This window comes from Falco rusticolus, chromosome 6, assembly GCF_015220075.1.
Source record: "Falco rusticolus isolate bFalRus1 chromosome 6, bFalRus1.pri, whole genome shotgun sequence".
NCBI classification, from domain to species: domain Eukaryota; kingdom Metazoa; phylum Chordata; class Aves; order Falconiformes; family Falconidae; genus Falco; species Falco rusticolus.
In genome coordinates, this window is record NC_051192.1 from 72,609,033 (window position 1) to 72,628,332 (window position 19,300).

The 19,300-nt window shown below is 38.4% G+C and overlaps 1 protein-coding gene across 1 annotated transcript in view; it reads left to right on the forward strand.

Annotated features, from left to right (window-relative positions):
- The window catches only part of FAM83B (family with sequence similarity 83 member B), a 78,623-nt gene extending 62,668 nt beyond the window's left edge, over positions 1–15,955 (forward strand). The window contains exons 6-7 of the mRNA XM_037392536.1: positions 7,401–7,525; positions 9,694–15,955. Of these exons, the coding sequence (XP_037248433.1) occupies positions 7,401–7,525; positions 9,694–12,043 (2,475 nt within the window). The 3' untranslated portion in view covers positions 12,044–15,955. The remainder of the gene's footprint in view (positions 1–7,400; positions 7,526–9,693) is intronic.
- Positions 15,956–19,300: the final 3,345 nt, after the last annotated feature.

Sequence of the window (19,300 nt, forward strand, 5' to 3'; positions counted from 1 at the left end):
TTATCCTCTAAGAAAGATAACAAGACTAACGTGTATTTTTCACAAGATGTCCTGTACTGCTCTAATATTTAGCAGGGATTAGAATACAAACCATGAGCTGCACTGTCCTAAAGTAAATGCTTCGTAAATACTTTTAGATTTACTGTACTGGAGATAGCACTGAAGAAGTTCCAAGGTCTTTGCCAGCGTTTGTTTTCAGTGCTCTGAGTACTGCCTTGGCTGAACTTCCATATAGTCCCATTTGCAATTCCTTGCTTCTGTAACTAGTTAGACCATGTTCACGCCAGGCAAAAAAAGCTATAAAGGCTCTTCTTCGCCACATCCATTTTAAGAACCCAATCTAAAAATCAGATACAGATGTGGTGTATTTGTGAGGATAAAGAGGGCTTTTTGGTAGAATTTTGGAGCAAACTTATTTTATACCAATTTTTGCTCTGTAGTATTGACTTAGGTCCTTAGAAGTATTCCCGCACCACTTTCTATGCTTGTTTGTTGTGTATGAGTGTGTGGGATTGCCCTCTGGTGGCCTAATGCACAGAGCTATGGGAATTTTTGGAAAGAAAACGTCAAAAAGCTGTTGTGGTTCTGTAAACGCTGGTCGTGATTGCCTTCATGAAGTCAGTATGTGGCAATATTTCCATACTTTGGAACTTGAGATACCACCATTTGCTGGTTACTTGGATTAACTATGCCATAGAGGTTGCCAAAGATGGTGATATGTCTTTTCATGGCATGACTTTTATCATCCCAAAAGAAAAGAAACCGGGAATATTAATTTCAAGTGAAATCTCAAAAAATGCCATAGTGTACATTTTGAAATTAATTCTGTATCTACAGCTGTTTCAAAAGCTTAACTTCTTTTTAGTGGATTCGAGGTTGTCTTTTTAATATGGTTTTATAGACCCACAGGCATTTCTATGTTTGAAAGAATTGATGTACAGACATTAGAGGATTTTGTACAGATTAGTGTGGATTGGAGAAGTTTGGACTTGGCCTCTTCAGTGATGTTATGTTTTTTATGTTTCTACTTCATAATGATGGGAGAAATAGAATATATCTTTACTCTGCAAGGTTTACTTAGAATACTTAGAGTTTTATCAGAAAATGAAAAATACATGCCAAAAAGCTAAGCAGTAATCCTGTTGCGCTGGGTTTCCAGTTTAGTTTGTAATGAAGCTTTTCAAAGTAATGGTTTTCTCATCCAAGTGCTAGTCCCAGTGACTGTTGCTCTGAGAATAAAAGCTTGCTACTCCTGCAGTGATTCTCCTGTGCCTTTCTTGAAGATGAAGAGAAGCTGTAGGTGACTGTGAAGGAACAGTCAGTACTCTGGAGAAGTTTTCTCCCATTTCCTTTTTCCCATTGCTTCAATGTTCACAAAAATAAAATAAAATAAAAAAACACAATAAAAAAAACCCAACCACCAAAAAAACCCAACCCAAACCAAAAAAACCCAAAACACAAAATAACCCAAAAGACCCACACAAAACATCTTCAGCTTTCTGTGCTCTTGGCTTTCATTCTTCCGCTGCTGTTCAGTGAAAGCAAGAAGAGGACAGAGGTGTATGGATCGATTTCTTTTCCTCAAACTGTAGCACCAGCAACATTGATCTCGTTATTTATTCCCTGTCATGATTTGGTTCAGTCTTGCAGGAGTATGGCAGATGCTCCTCATGCCATGCACTCATGATGAGGAATTTCTGTAAAGCTTTTCTGACTCAGCGCCTTCTCTAGCTCTTTTTCACTGCCATTGAATCAGTAAAATATGAGATGCAGTGATGAATGAAATGTTTTTTTTTTAATTCAGTTTTACGATTCAGTAGTCTGCATGGGAAAAAAAATAATATTTTATTCAAATCTTCATCTGACTGCATATCAGGGCCTGTTTCCCTCTTTATTGAAAGATATAGCTGAAAAAATGGATAGACTATATATTCTATGATTATTTTGTGAATTCTGTATAGGAGAATATAAAATTGGGGTTTACTAGGAGCTTTTTTAGAATTCTGTACAGTATTTCTTCTTGTGGGTTGGTTTATACTTAATGTTCATCTTAACATCACCAGTGCAACTCAACTCAGATACTTTCACGTTTCTCTTTCCCAAGTTTCATTTATCTGTTTCCTGACTGTCCTACAATTTTCCTCAGTAATTAATGGGTTTCATTTTTTTTTTCTCTTCTCTACCTAAGCTTCTTTGACTAACTTTGTCGCTGGTCTGACTTGTTCAGTCAGCAATTCCTTTACATAGAAAGATGAAGAGTCGTTACAGATTCAGACTTTTTCCAGGTGATTTCTCAAAACCTAATAGCCAAATTTTTCAAGAGATGCTTTTTCCTACTACTGACAGGTGCTGCAGCAAACTGTGAAATAGGTTTGTACTGCAGAATGCAGCACCAAGACAACAATCCCCAGAACCACCAGAGTGTTCAAATGCAATAACTTAATTTTGTATTAGAAATAAAGAACCAATGCAGCCAATGTTGCATAATGCTCAAGAAGTCAACCAAGCTCCTCAGCTGATGCCAGATCTTTGTGTTTTACTTGACATAAGGTGAGGCATGTGGAAGAGGCTCCATGCTCTCCAGAAACCTATTTTTACTTCTCTGGCAATAATGAAGAATCATCTTGCTATAGGAGGATATTGAAAGCAATTCAGCAGGAACTGTTTATTACCTGAAAATCCTCTCAGTATTTTTAATGAATTGCAGGAATGAGAAAATAAAACCACTAATGAATTGATTTTACTTTCCTTTTGTGAAGTCTACTCCCAGATATGTGTACTTAAATGCATAGTAGCAGCTACTCTTGAGACCTGATTGCAGCGGGTTATTTCTCACCAGTGTTATCCAATTCAACAAAAGTTTTCCAGTACTTCCAAGTCTGAGTCAGATTTGGTTATTAAATAGACCTGCACAGCACAGTCTTGTATCTGTGAGCAAACTTCTGTGCTAAGGGCCAGATTGCAGTGAAGTCACTGAGATTTTGTCTTCGGTGGTCATTGAATCAGATTCAAAGTCAGAATAGAAGCAAACTTGAAAACTACTTAGCATTTCTACAGTAACTATTATATCTTAGTAAGAAGAGAGACCCAGGATAATAAGTAGTATTAGTAATTATGAACAATATGAGAAAAGTGGGGGTTTTTTTCCTTGAAAACTGTTAGGCGTATTCTTTACAGCAAGTATAGGTTGTGTATTGAACACTGATAAAAACAGTCTCTGCAAGTAAGTGCTGAAGTGAAAGGTTTGCGAGCACTATATTCACTGTACTTATCTGTCACACTGGAGGGGTTTTACTGATTAAAATAAATATGTAATTGAATTGCACTTCATAATTTTAAACTGTGCTTATGTGTCTCTCTTTGGGAAGATAATGGTGCACCGATATGTAAGAAGAGGTTAGGGCTTCTTTCTTGTTCATCATTTGGGTGTCATTTAACTGGATAGCCCTGATGGCCTTCCTTAAACTGCAGCCAGTGGCTGTTTTAAATGTCCCTGAGTGTCCTACAGCCTGCCCTTGGAGGAGGGAGGAGATCCTGTGTCTGGCTTCAAAAACCTTCTAAAACATCAAGTCCTTGATTAAACTATCCCTCCGTACACATCCGCTAGCAGTCACTGACAGAAGCAGGTTACAGGACCAGACAGACCTTCCGTTTGAATCACTGTGGCTGACCTTACATACGTTTGTGTGTCCCATCAGGCTAGCTTGGTTCCTTCATGGTGTGTGGGTTTGTTGGTTTCTGGTTTGCCCAGGATTTTCCTCTCAGGGTCAGAAATGAACTATTGCTTTACCCACAACGATGCAGTGATTGGTGACATGCTGCTTTCAGCAGGGGAGACCTTTAGCCTGAGGATGAAACTGGGTAGAAAACAGCGTCTCATACCAGATGGGGCTCGCAATTCACTATGTACATCTTTACTGCTTCTAATTCTAAGTGGAAGGCATTGTCACTGTGTATCCTCAAATTTTGTCTATATTTTGGGCAATTATTCACAGTATGCATCCCTGGCACCTAATTAGAGGGTTCAAAGTAGTTGAAGAACGCCAGATGAACTGTGAGAAAGGTGAGCATGACTCTGATCTCAGGCACATGCCTTTGTGCTGCCATGTTCCCATCTGTATAAAGGATGACATGGTGAGACAGGAAAAGAGTAAGGGATTAAGGAAGCAGGATAGAAAAGCTGGAGGAAGAATGATAGAACAGGGGAAGCAGAGACTATGATTTTTTTAAGAAGCAGTAACTTAATGGAAATTTTATTCCTTTTTTAGATAGGCCTACTTGAAGTTATATTTCCACTTATGAATACCTAAGGCAAAGCTTTTTTTATATATATATAGTATGGTAATTTGCAAGCCATTAGCCTTGCTTGTGCCTCCAGCATTCCAGATTCCCAAGTGATATCCTGTTCAACACCAATCCGGCCTTATCTCAGTAAGATTTGATGTGTTCAGCTGACATGTCTTTAGGCCAGCATTACTTGTTATGTTTACTTGAAAATATATAAGCTGCCTCTCAAGTTACCTTCTTCAAATTATAATGACATAAATATAATTTATTATAGTTAAATATAAATCTGAAATAAAAATATAATTACATGGTATACAGAATTGAGTAAATAAGTCATTAAAGTAAATGCAAACTTCATGACTAGTTCACAACATTTTATTTTATAGTAAATAAGGGTTTCCTATTGTGATAAACTTTAGAATGGGTAAATGCCAGTATTTTTTTCTTTTTTCAGTAGTTACTTTTTCCACATTATTTAACTTTCAAATAAAAGCTTTTTATTTAATTATTTTTACTTAAAGCTTGAGTAGCTGCTGGAAAGAGAATCATTTTCTTCAATGGGATTGGTTTGTTCAAAGTCCAACAAAACCACACTGGAAAAGTGGGAAAATTGACTTTCACTGATAAGAAAACTTCTAACTGGTGTGAAGAAAACTTGAAAGACACAATACTAGGTTGTCAAAAGTGATTAGCAGGTAGAGATGCAAAATTACGTTAACCTCCCATTCAATAATGCAAATTGGGTGGTTATTGTTATTAATTCTTTTTTAGCTGTTTTTGAAAATATCCCTAAGCATCCACCTGGGTTTTCACTTTTACAGTTTTACAGTACTTCTAGATAATATTTCTATTATTTACCTAATGAAGAGGTAAATTTACGTTTTATGTTTCTAGCACATTTGCAAAAACATTTAGGTTACAAATTTTTAAATACTGTCTTTGTACATTTTAACTGAGTTGCATTTTTGTTCAAACAGTTTGACAAAGATGCTAAGTAAAAATTCACCTATATAAAGAAACAAAATGTAAAGAACTTGGATAGTTTGAACTAAACCATAATTTGCCAGCTCAGCAGCTTTTAAGTGTTACTCTTGCTTCTTTGATTTGATTTTTCTTTCAATAATTGTTTTCAAATACCAACAATGAATTATATACTGATTTAGAAAGCATGTGTTATTTGGAAATGTGCTTTCATTCATTTCATGGAGGTTTTCACCTTTTTTTTTTTTAATTTTCTGTTTGGAAAGATAAAGTTCATTGGATTGTAGCAGACACTATTGTTAAAACTCCTACACCTCTGTCTATCAGAACCTGATATATTTTAGGTAAATGTGTAAGTGCTCCCATAGACAGTAAAGGTTTATGTAACTGTATTGTAAACTCAGTCATACTTTATAGCCTGGAATCTTAAATACTTTTGTAAGTTTAAACATCTCTACATCTTTCTGAGGAGGGTAAGTGGAGAGGGAAGCGCTGAGCTCTCCTCCCTGGTATCCAGTGACAGGACTCATGGGAGTGGTTCAAAAGTGCACTGGGGAGGTTTTCATGGACATTTGGAAGCATGTCTTTACTAAGAGGGTGGTCAAACAGGCTTCCTAGAGAGGTGATTGATGTCCCAAGCCTATGTTTAAAAAGTGTTTGGACAATGCCCTTAATAGTATGCTTTAGCTTTTGGTCAACCCTGAAGTGGTCAAGCAGTCCATCTAGGTGGTCATTGTGGCTCACTTCCAACTGAAATTATGCTATTCTATGCTGTTCTGTTCTATTCTATTCTGTTTACTTTCTCCCCCCAGTTTTTCTGAATTTACCCTGCACACAGTCTTACCTGTATTGCTTTCATGAACCACCTTAACCCATCTCTACCTGGCCTTTACAGACCATGTCTGCTGTGATTTTCACCCTGTCCTTGTAGCAGTCCCATGAAGCCAGACAGTCCTTTGTATTCACAAGTCTTATATTCCACTATTTCCATTTATACAGTCTATGCAATAATCATATGGGTTTTCTTAAAGGCAGTGCTAAGCTACAGGTTTCACTTGCACTGGAATACTTGTAAATTACCACAAATCAGCATTGCTAGAACAAATATTGCAAGGCTAGAAGCTACAGTAAATATTGTGATCATTCACAGCTATATTCTAAGACATTTTTATGTCTTGTGATGCATTTTGTATCTCACAGATACATGAGTTCAGTGCTGTAGGTTGGCTTGCACTGAATATAAATTTTATTTTTTCTATAAATAAATACCTTTCTGTAACAATTTCTGATAAATGCTTTTACATTTTTTCTACATCCATGTAAGAACTTTTTGAAAATTATATTAGTACAGTGCAGTAACACATCTTTTGAATTTTTTTATTTCTAGAAGGCAATGGCTTACCTGAACCAATTTCATTTGCAGCCTGGGAGAAAAATTTACCACATTTTTGAGATCCAACACAGAAAATTTCCCAAGTGCAATTTACTGAGCTTGTATGAGTAAAACATAAAGTGTCTTAACAGAATTCAAACATAACTGCTGCATAGAGTTCATGCTACCTATGCATGTTGTGATAGCATCTCTGAATTTAGAAATGTGATTGATGGTGCAAAGCTGATTGAGAAATCTTAATGGTGGTATAACTGCAAGGGATTCTGGTGCCAGGTGTTATCATTCAATGGATTATCTCAGAGTAGGGTATCTGTGTTTGTAGATATAACAGCCTTGTTCAATTAAAAATGATCCTGGTTCTTCGGATTTTGTCTCTGATTAGATGAGATGCTTAGAAATCTTCTAAATATTTTATATCAGATTATGAAAACAATTGGCTCTTTTCAGTACAAAACCTCTTTCTCTTGTCAAAGACATCTTGTGCCAGACCATCATTTCTGGGAGCAGTGGCTATGGAAAAGCAAAATTTCATTTTCTATGGCCTAGGGAATTTCATCAGTCTTGAAGACAAAACAGTAACTTGGGTCCCTAGAAGACAAGTTTTACCAGTCTTCCCTGCAGACTTTACTGATATGCAATAAGATAACTCTTCTCCTACTGTACCTCTGACTTTTAAACCCCTGGATGCTAAATATGGAATATATGATATCAACTAAAGTATTTCAATTGTCTTTTTCAGAACATGAGGGTGCGGACAGTGAAAGGACAAGATTACTACTCTAAAACAGGAGCAAAATTCTATGGAAAAATGGAACAAAAATTTATTCTTGTTGACTGTAAGAAAGTCATATATGGTTCTTACAGGTAAGAACAGTTACTGAGGTGTCTGTACAAAACCTGTGGTCTTAGTACCTTTCCTATTGCAAATCTGTTGGGTTTTTTTCTATTTCTGAAAATTCTTCCAGGGAACTCCATGGGCAGATTTGATTATCTTTGCTGTAATTTAACAAGTTATCATGGATACTCATTGCTAACACAGAGCCCAGTTTTGACATCTTCTATTAGGTTTTCACAAATAAGAAATAAAGGCTATAGCTTTTGCCACAGCTGGAGACTTGCTAAAAGGGAGAAAAATACTGATTTGTCTTATGTTGTCTGAATTATTCTTGTTTAACATTCACTCCAGAAAAGGCTGCCAAAATTATTTCATAAGCTCTCTTGGATAGCTTCTCCTCGTAATAATCTTCTAAAGCTACATTGTAGACCTGTTCTGTGGCACTCTGTAGTGTATCACGGTCAAATTCAGAATTGCCCAAGTTAAGCTGGCATAGTTTCTCTTTATATTTGGCTAAGTTTCTTTATTCTACTTCCCATTTTATTGCCAGTGTATGTGTGCAAAGCATAGGCTGGAAGAAGTTACAGTTTTGCAGAGCTGGAAAAAAAAATATGTTAAAGCAGGGACAGTTCTATCTCACACGTTATTAAATATTTTCCTTCTTTTCATGCTACACTTCTCTCCTTGGTCTACCGAATTAGTTTCTGCCAGCGTAGTGCCTGGGTGCCAGATCCACAACCACTGACTTTGACAGATTTGCACCACTGTAAGCTTTCTAAAATCTGGCTTTTTATTTCCTTTGAGGCTTGGCCAGCCCCAAATTCAGACTGATGTATATAGAGGGTAGTGAGGTAAGTGACAAGTTCATAAATGAGTCAGTGTAGGAGAGTCCAGGGAGAGTCTGCCTGCTTTGACATCTCCACACAGTGTTAGCTTCTGTGAGAATGTGATGGGTTTTCTCATTTCATTTTGAAAAATAATACTACTTTGAGACCTAGCAGCACAAGGGATGGAATGATCAATTTCTGTAGACATTAAGCTTGTGTTGTGTAAAAGGATCTAGTGATTTATAACAGGAAAGATGAGTTTTTCTGAATTCTTGCTCTCTGAACTCAATTTAAAGTTTAGAGTTTTTTTAAGTATTACAAAACATATTGGTTTTAATTGTGAAAATAGAAGAGATTTATGCAGCATGATCTGATTTAATCTCAGCACAGTATTATTTCCTGAAAAATAAAAAAAGAAAAAAAAAAAGAAGAAATTAGCAAGGTATTTATGTGAATACAACAAGCCTATTTTCTTATATCCAGAAGATAAATGCAAAGAAAAGAAGTTTATAGTTTTAATTTATTTTTTTTTCATGAAAATAGCATTGCAAAATTGATTTTTTCTTTGTCGTAATCTACAAATCACAAGCTTTAGACACCATGATACTAGGCTTGTTGAAACATACTTAGTGTACATGTTAATGTATTTTATCTAATTTTCTAGCTGTAAAGCAGCTACAGCTACTTAGGTTTGAGCATATGTTCAGCCTTTCTAAGGTGGATAGAAAAGATGTAAATTGCCTGCATCAGAACAGCATCATTGCAATTAAAATAAATGTTCATATCCAATCTGGTGTGCATAGTAGAAAATGTAAACTTTTTAACAATTCTGAGGTGCATCTTTCTGAAAATGTGTTTAGAGTGAAGTACATCCAGAACTGTTGAAGTAGTTCTGCATATTATTTCTTTCTTTCTTCTTTTCTTTTTTTCTTTTTTTCTTTTTTTTTCTATTTTTTTTCCACAACATAACTACACATTAACATTCTCTGACTCAGGAGTAAATGCAGTGGGTCTAGCCAATCCTGGCTTAGTCTTTGTAGAGGTAATTTTGCTCCATTAGGTATTTCTACTCCACTGTTCTACATTTGTGAATGCTTTTTTGTAATATTCACTTTTTTTAAGGGCAATTAAGTGGTTATAGACTCATTCCTGCTGTCACTGAAAGCAGTGGAAAATCACCACCTGATTTCGAGTTGTATTAGATTAGACCTTCCAAATCCAAATTATATGAATCATTCCTGCTATTTATTTATTTATTTAGAGAAGACTTGTACAAAACCCAGGTTTGTGTGAAAGCTTTCTTATTAAGAAGGACCAGTGTAATACTTCAGTTCAAAAGAACTGTTTCTAATGGTCTTTTGTTCTTTCAGCTTTATGTGGTCATTTGAAAAAACCAACCTCAGTATGGTTCAAGTTATCACAGGACAGCTGGTTGAATCCTTTGATGAAGAGTTCAGGACACTGTATGCCCGTTCTTCTGTTCCCAATTCATTTGCTCCAGAATTAGTGCGTGTAAACAGTCGCAGGACACTCTGGGATAACGATACATACCAACACTCAGTGTCTTCCTTGGCTTCAGTTTCTAGCCAAAGAAACCTTTTCAGTAGGCAAGACACGGTTCACAAGATAGATCCTATTTGTTGGAAAACTCGTGGAAGATATGCAGTAAATGAAATAGATAAATATGCCTTGAGAAATCAAGCCTATAGTAAACAACCGTTTCATCCAGGTTTTAATATACAAAATACAATCCAGCAGTATCAACCTAGTGAAAAAAATGAGCACTGGAAGAGACATAGTTATGCTGGGGAGAAGCCAGAAAGGACACCTTACCTGTTGCTCAACAGAGCTATTAATAGAGCCAACAATCAATCAAATGCTTGGAAGATGCCATCTGATAGCCTTAGTATTGTTTCTTCGTTACGGGGAGGATATACAAATAACTACAATACACCCCAGCAAAGTTTTGCTGATCAGTTTTCACGACCAAAGGTAAATCTTGCAGAAAGAAATTCAATTGTACGGAGGTCTTTTAATGGGACAGATAACCATATACGCCATCTGCAGCAAAGGATGCCAACCCTTGAACACACAACAAAATCATTCCTACGTAACTGGCGAATTAAGTCATATTTGAATGATCAATCAGATTATCCAGTGGAGTCTAATGGCTCAGCCTTGGGTGACAGATATGATAGCTATGACACAGCTGAAAATATTAAAGCTCATGCACTGTATTCGCATTCTCGCTTACGTTCATCATTGGTGTTTCAGCCAACTTTACCTGAACAGCAGGAAGTAAGCAGCTGTGCAAGTTCTACAAATTCAACTATAATTGGGTCAGAGGGAAGTGCAACACCTAAAGGGACATCTAATCATGCTCCTAGTGTGCAAAATGGAACAGATAATATTGTAGAAGAGCTTAGCACAAGCGTCCCTCTTAAATCAGATGCACCAAAACCCCACAGAATTCATATTGCAGACAACACAAAACCTACTGTAAATTCAAATGCAACGGGTGACTCATCTCTCTACTTGTACACGACACTGTGCACAGACAAACATGCAGAAAATCTGAAGAACCTTCAAAATGAAAATATGCTAAAAAGAAGAAGTTTTCCCATGTTCAATTCAAAATCCATATTAGACCCTAGTGCCAACAAACATGCATCCAATTACGTTTACAGCACACTGACTAGGCATAGACTTAAGCAGCCAGTTAGTCCAAAACTTCCAGAAGACACACTGAAGAGCTCTAAAAGTTTACACAGTGTGACCAACCACTTACCACAGGAGGAAAAGAACCTCAAAGAAGAGCTAAAAAGCCCAACTTCTAGCAAGGCAATCTCTATGGCTGCTCTCACTGAAGCTGGCAAGGAGGAGTCTAGTAAGGATTGCACAGCAAAGAAAGAAAGTAAGAATTCCCCAAGTTTTCTAAAGAAAGGATCCCAGAAATTGAGGTCACTTCTTAACCTCACACCAGACAAGAAGGAAAACTTGTCAAAAAACAGGGGTCCTGCCTTTTACAGAATGTGTAGTAGTTCTGACACACTGGTTTCTGAAGAAGAGAATCAAAAACCAAAGATTTCTGAGAATAAGACAGATTCTTCCCCAAGGAGAAAGAGAAATACATCATCAAATTCTCAAGGTAGCTTGAACAGAAGTAAAGAAGATGTCACAGGGAGCCCAACAAAGTCTCCAAAGTCACCAAAGTCTCAAAAACCTCCATCTGATGAAAGCAATAAAAAGTGTCCTCTCTTGTGCCCCCTTGAAAGTAAGTTCATAGAAACTGCAGGAGATGCCTCTACCCCAAGATTTAATACAGAACAGATTCAGTATCAAGATGTAAAGGAAAGCACCACAAACACTACTCCTGAAAGCGCCCCTGTTTCTGCTCTTCAGAGAGCAAGTTCAGTGACACCACAGTTGCCAAGCTCAAAATGCCAGGAGGAGCTAAGATCCCGTTTGAGTGAAAGGCGTGTTTATAGTCGCTTTGAGCCATTCTGTAAGATGGAAAATGCTAGCCAACCTGCAGGAAACGCACCCAACAGCACTTCACATCTCTCAGATATTAAAAGCAAGACCTTAGGGAATAGTTACGGCAGGAGTAACCACATGGTCAGCTACAACTCAACTGCTTATCATCCACTGCAGCCTAATGAAAATAAGCTGAGAGGATTTATGCAAAAGTTTGGGAACTTCCTACACAAAAGCAAGTAAAATTTTTGTTGGTTATGTTGAAATACAGCAAGAGTGTCCAAGCTGGAGATAATCTTAACTGGACAAGACCGATGGGCAACTTTTGTAGACCTTTCTTGGGTTTCTTCTGGGATCTAGGACATTGGAATGAATGTACATATTTTTACATAATTATCCTAGAATTGTTACACTTAAGTCTTTACAGAAATTCCGTGTCCAGAAGGTGTCTCAAGGGAGTTGTTTATAGTGTTTATATTGTAACATTAATTTTATACATTTTCCTTGTGAAGAAAGTACATACTAGTACATTGTAAGATTTAAGTGTGGGGAAAACAGTTTTTAAACTTCAAATACTACTGTTTCCAAAGACTTGCCCTTTAAAAATAGGATAGCACTAGGAATAGTGGCTCGCATTTTTTTAGCATTTAGGTACACTTTCAAATGATAAACACAAAATGTTAATGCATTGCATGATACTTGTCTTTAAACTAATTTTTTAAAACCTCCTATAGGCTTCATATTGTTAATAATTTACCCCATAGCAGCTATTGAACTGTTTGGGCAGCAGATGGATCTATCTTACTTTATTGAATTTTCCATGTAATATGATATTTTTCTGAAGTATTTGGCACACATATCTGAAAGTGACCTTAATCTGAGCTTTCACAGACTTGTTTACATGGTTAAACTAGTGTGAATGTAGAATGAACACTGAAAAAGCTATTTATAAAAAAGGTGCCTTGAACATAACTTAGAACTAGTCTAAATTTCAATGGGTTAATTACGTTTGTATAACATGCCAGTATTCTATAATGTATTCTAAAAATTGCCTTTTGTTACTTTTCTTCTATTTGGTATTTTTAAAAAAAATTGTCTGTGGAATTCCATTTCTCAGGTAAGTTTTTGATTTTCACATGCAACAGTCTGTTTTAAATGTTGCCAGATGTATTTGCAACTTTGGCTTTAGTATCCTATTTTTTAAATAAGGTTGCAAGTGCTTTGACTAGGTGTACCAGGGAAATTGCAAGCTCAACCCTGCAATGCTGCCTTATGTCAGGACAAATATTATGTGGCTAGGAGCAATTAGACATCTAAAAATGGGATTTGTAAAGGTCACCACATCAAACAATAGGGCACCTCTCCTAAGCCAAAGAATGTATCAGAGAAGGGTGATGGTAGCAAGTGTTCAACCTTAATGAAGGTATTTAGGGACCTAACAGCAGTCTAAGGGACACATTTTTATTCATCCGAGCCCCTCAGTCATAAAAAATGTCTTGATATTAAGTGACTATACCAGGTTATTGCTTACAAAAAGCACAGGCAGGGTGAGGTGTTTGGGCAGCAGCATGGCATCCACTTCCCATCTGCAGTGTGCAGCCAGAGCATCCAGCTGGCTTGTGCCCTCCTGGATGTGGAGTTTGTCTCTTAGAAGAATGCCGTAACCATTTAGCTTCAAGATGCTCTGTGACAATTTTGTTCCAAATTCAGAAATTTGGGATAATTATTGGCTGAAAGCTTATAATCCTTATACAGGGTCTTCATGTTTTAGGAGACTATTCTTAGATCCAAAAGGTTCTACAGTGTTCTATGGAGGGGTCCCACTATGAAGGTCTTGGCTGGATTCTTTAGGAAGAAACATTAAAAAGGCATTTCATACACCAGCTAGATTGAGCTCGCTTGTCTCTTCTACCTGTGGTCCTGGGAAGAGATTTCATACAGAAATCTGCTTCTCACTGAGGATCTGCTCTGGCTCCTGTGAAGTCCCCGCAGTTAGTGTCAGTGGTTTCATTGAAGCAGTGCCAGGTTTTTATTCCAACTGTTTCTCAGGCAGCCCTATTAGGCTGATGCATCATAGCAATAACTGTTTCACTGTGGGGATGGTACTTATTTATGAGCGTGATGAAGTTTGCATCTCAGTCCTCTGCTGAAAGTGTAGGTCTCCCCCTTACCTATAACCACAGAAAAGATTTTATGAATTTCTTGATGAATACTGGTGACTTTGTTCACTCCATGCTGAAATGCCATAGTTGGTGTTTTTGCCAAATTAACATGTATACTAAAATAGCATGTCCTGACAGAGGCAGCATGTTCAGGCCCAAGGTAAGCAGGGTCTTCCTAGTGCTCTAAGTGTATTTTCAGTAGAGGCACAACATACCTCCCCAGGTACGCCGCCAACAGCAATGCAATACTGTGCTTTTTATAACTTAGTATTTTTCAGCAGGGTAGACAGTTATCCAGGATAGTGCCTGAATTAACACTGCAGCAAAGGAACTTAAGATGCACGTGGTGCTAAAAATGTTGAGGGTAGGTTTTAGGAGGATCTTTTTCCCTCCTACCCTTATGAGCTCTGACATATGCTTGTAGGAGGTACTATATCTGGGAAGGAACTTAGAGAGGGAGAACAAGGGTCTTGGGGCAAGTTTTGAAGTGACAGTGCTTTCTATTTTGTAGTAAACTTCAGGAAATCTATTTTGATACAGTTTGGAAATATTTTACCATATTTTTCAAAGTAGATTGCTAATTAGAGTCCTGAGAAGGCAGATATTTTAATTTACCAAGTCATCTATGTTTATAGATATATACTGCTATTTTGTACCTATGTAGAAAATTAAGAGCCTTCTGTGAAGAGCCTGCTCGTACACTTAATAATGCAAAAAAGATAATCACAGTAGAACTAGCTTTTTTTCATTTTCAGATCTCTCCTCAGAGATCCCACATAGGCATGCTGCTACATTAAAGCCTGATCTGAGGTTAATTGAAATGAATGCAAAAGGACACCACAGACCTCAGTGGAAGTAGGATCAGACATTTAATGTACTGCCACCACTATTTTAGAAATGCTGCAAGATCCAGTGCTGCTTGGGGAGCACGAGGCTCTGACACCAGGGGAAAGGCAGCCCGATGCCCTGCCTGCAGCTGCGGCTTTGAAGGTGGGGAAGCACACTGGGGAGCTCCACAGGTGGTGCAAGGACCAACTGTTAGTTTGTTCCCTCCAGAACTGTGCATTAAAGGTGGGAAAACAGTGCTCACCCAGTCCGGTCAGATTTGCCTGATGTCTCTGCGGGAACCCAGCTGTTCACAAAATAGGAAGGAAAAGTAGCTTCTTTGCATGAGAAAAGAAGAAGGATTTGCACGTTTCTGGAGGGAAAGAAAAATATGGTTTATATTTTTAAACTTCCTTTTCCCAAAGCTCGTCTTGATGTTTCTGCTTTTCCAAGGACATGCATTTCATTCAATGTGTCCTAAGTGTGCTGTGCACATTGCAAGTTTGTTACACCCTGCACACACCTAATGCACTCCCAGTTTTGTAAGGCTGTGAAGTAATAGCTGTTGCCGTGCATGACGGTCCTTTGGCCAAATGGCTTGGGAATTGTGAAACCCATAAAAAACAACGTGTCATTTCCACATTAAATAAAACACCATTAGCACCATAATAGATCTAGGAGTGCGAAAGCCGATCAGTTATGCAATGCCGAGTGGGGCTCAGGAGCAGTGCAGCCGGGAGATACAGGCTGCTCATATGGTGCCCATTCCATTCACATCATAAACAAACCACCCCTACATATGGTTGTAATGCCCAGTGAATAAGTTGCTTCATTTCTTTGGCCTTATAATAAACAGTTTTTACTGCCTCTCAGATTGCAAAATGTTGGTTGTTCTCATATTAATGAGTTGCACTGCACTATTTGTTCATGCTAACAAACATGAACTAGATGTAATGAAAGGTTATAATCAGAAAAATCAAATTTCCAGCTGTCTAAATATCTGAGAGTAGTAGTATTTGTAACAAACCTTGAGAGAAACAAAATGCTTATCAGGCAATATATGTTTGTGCATTGAGAGGTGAAAAATTACTGTTCAGAGAGAAAACAGTTTAATTATTTTTCAGCTTTCTGAAATGTATTAGGAAATGTCAATTATAAAAGAAGTAATAAGAAAAATAATACCAAAATCTGTTGCAAGACAATGGAAAAATAAAATTTTAAATTACTCCACTAAGCTGTATGTTAACTATATTTTTTTTCCTTTGTTGCATTATGTGGGATAAGCTGTACAACCAAGTAGCTTTGCAACTGTGTAATGCAGAGAGATCAGTAAAGTTACTGTGGTACTTACTGTAATGTATTCCCCATATCAATATTTTACTGCACAATAGAGTGTTTGGCGTTTTTGTTAGTTTTAATTTAAGTCAGGAGACTTAGAGCATCACAAAGCTGCAGTATTTCACAGGTAATCGAAACACGTTACTCCAATTTTGTCTTCACTTGCATGAGTACATATTCCATTAACACACTGGTGACAAGAGAGGAGATTGCATTGCTCAAAAGGCCATCTTGCCATTTCATTCTGTATTTCATACAGGTGCTTACAGATGTCTTGGTACTTTTCTGTAGGGTCTGATTTTTTTCATAATTTTCAACTCAAAAGTAAGAGTTACAGTTAGGTCTCAATTTTTGACATTTTGACGTGATACCAAAGACATGTTCCATGTTCTGAGAACTCTTTTCGGTATTGAGAAACAGGATGGAAGAAAACATTTGCTTTCAGAAAGAGAGCTCAGAACACAGCTACAGAACTACTTTGCCGTTAAGCAAAGCTAGTAGTGGGGATTTCTACGTTAGTGATGTTGACTAGTTAAGTTTTAATCCCTTTAATCTCCTTGCTGAGAATGCTCCCTCCCCACACACCCCAGTCTGTATTTAAAAGCAATTCTTATATATGTAACACTTCAAAAAGTGGTCAGGTCCTATTTCTGAAAAGCCAGGGATATATAGGGGGTTACATTCCCAAATCAATTATTTTTGTATCTTGAAAATCATTAGAAGCAAACAATCATTTAAGTTGGAAAAGACTGTTAAGATCATCCAGCACTCAATGTCTTCCTTATAGTGAGGTGCCCAAAACTGAACACAGGATTTGAAGTGCGGCCTCACCAGTGCCAAGTACAGGGGGATGATCACTGCCCTTGTCCTGCTGCTGGCCACACTGTTTGTGATACAAACCAGGGTGCACTTGGCCTTCTTGGCCACCTGGGCACAGTGCTGGTTCATGCTCACCTAGCTGTTGACCAACACCCCCATGTTTTTTTCCCCCAGGCAGCTTTCCAGCCACTCTTCCCCAAGATTGTAGCGTTGCATGGGGTTGTTGTGACCCAGGTGCAAGACCTGGCACTTCTTGTTGAGCCTCATACAACTGGCCTCACTCCATCAATCCAGCCAGTCCAGATGCCTCTGCAGACCCTTCCTACCCTCAAGCAGATGAACACTCCCTCTCTCCCCAACATAGTGTCATCTGCAAACTTACTGAGGGTGCACTTGATCACTTCATCCACACCACTGATAAAGATATTAAACAGAACTGGCCCCAGTACTGCACCTTGGGGAACATCACTTGTGACTGGCCAACAACTGGACTGAATTCCATTCACCAGCACTTCATGGGCTCAGCCATCCAGCCAGTGTTTTACCCAGCAAACAGTATGCCCATCCAAGCCATTAGCAGCCAGTTTCTCCAGGAGAATGATGTGGGACATGGTGTCAAAGGCTTTACTAAAGTCTAGGTAGGCAACATCCACAGTCTTTCCCTCATCCACTAAAGTGGGTCACCTTGAAATACAAGGAGGTCAGGTTAGTCAAGCAGGACCTGCCTTTCCTAAACCCATGTTGACTGGGCCTTATCTGCCGGTTGTCCTGTACGTGCCACATGACGGCACTCAGGATGATCTCCGTAACCTTCCCCAGCACTGAGTTCAGGCCGACAGGCCTGTAGTTCCCTGGATCCCCCTTCTGGCCCCTCTTGTCAATGGGCATCACGCTGGCTAACTGCCACTCAGCTGGGACCTCCCCGGTCAGCCAGGACGGCTGATGAATGATCGCAAGTGGCTCGGTGAACACGTCCGCCAGCTCCCTCGGTACCCTTGGGTGGATCCCATCCAGCCCCATGGACTTGTGTGTGTCTAAGTGGTGTAGCAGGTTTCGGACCATCTCCCCTTGGATTATGGGGGCTTCATTCTGTTCCCTGTCCCTGTCTTCCAGCTCAGGGGGCTGGGTACCTGGGGGACAACTGGTCTTGCTATTAGAGACTGAGGCAAAGAAGGCATTAAGTACCTCAACCTTTTCCTTGTCATTTGTTTCTATGTTTCCCCTGCATCCAATAAAGGATGGAGAGTCTCCTTAGCCCTCCTGCTGTTGCTAATGTATTTATATAAATATGTCATTGTCTTTTATAGCAGTAGCCGGATTAAATTCTAGTTGGGCTTTGGCCCTTCTAATTTTAGCCCTGCATAACCTCATGGCGTCTTTGTAGTCCTGAGTTGCCTTCACCTTCTTCCAAAGGTCATCAGCTCTCCTTTTGTCCATATATATCTTTGTGTATTTTTAAAAAATATCTGTATATTGCTGGAAGAGAATCTGGTTTACTGAAAATGACTGGACAACCCTTGAAAAGAAGCTGCTGTGAAGACTATTCATCTTTGTCCCATCACATGTGTTACTTCAACTAAATATTCACTGGATAAGGGCAAAAGGTAGCTGGAGGGAAAGGATTCATTACTGATGAAAGGCCCATGGCGTATGTTTATTTTGATAGTGTTGCTTCCGTATGTAAATACAGCTGGGAAAAAATTGCTTCTTTTCTCTCCAAAACAGACATTTATGACAGTTGAAGTAGAAATATTTCAAAGACAAAACACCAGTGGCAATATTTTATTGTGCTTGAGAAATGAATGCAACTCATTTATTAGCATTCAAACACAGGACTCTTACATGCCTGTTGCACATCTGTTCTTGCCTCATTTAACAACCAACATGCTCAGAATTCAGACTGATTGTGTACAGCTTCCCAAGCTCTTGAACAACACTGAAACTGATCCAACAAGGCATTAAACACATGCTTAGCTTTTTAAACGAGGCAGTCCCAGGATAAAGCATAACAGCAGGCATATGTGTTTTGTTAGATTTTGGTGTAAAAATAATCTCAGTGTAGTCCTAGCTCATGTACTTTGGGAAACTGTTGACTTGACAATTTCATTGTTTTCTTTGGGTCATGTCTGATTTTGACCACACCACATTTAGGCATTGTGTCTCATATGTTTCTGTCAAATGTCATACATGCTGGTGTTAATACGTCATTATCGTGGTTTCAGAGTTTAGAGCAGACTTTCTTAGTGCAGGGTCTGTGGATCCCTGGTGATCCATAAGATTTCAAAAGGGGACATGGAAGTGGAGAATTCAAAGTACTGAAAAAACAACCAAGCCAAACAAAAAAGCATTTGCACAT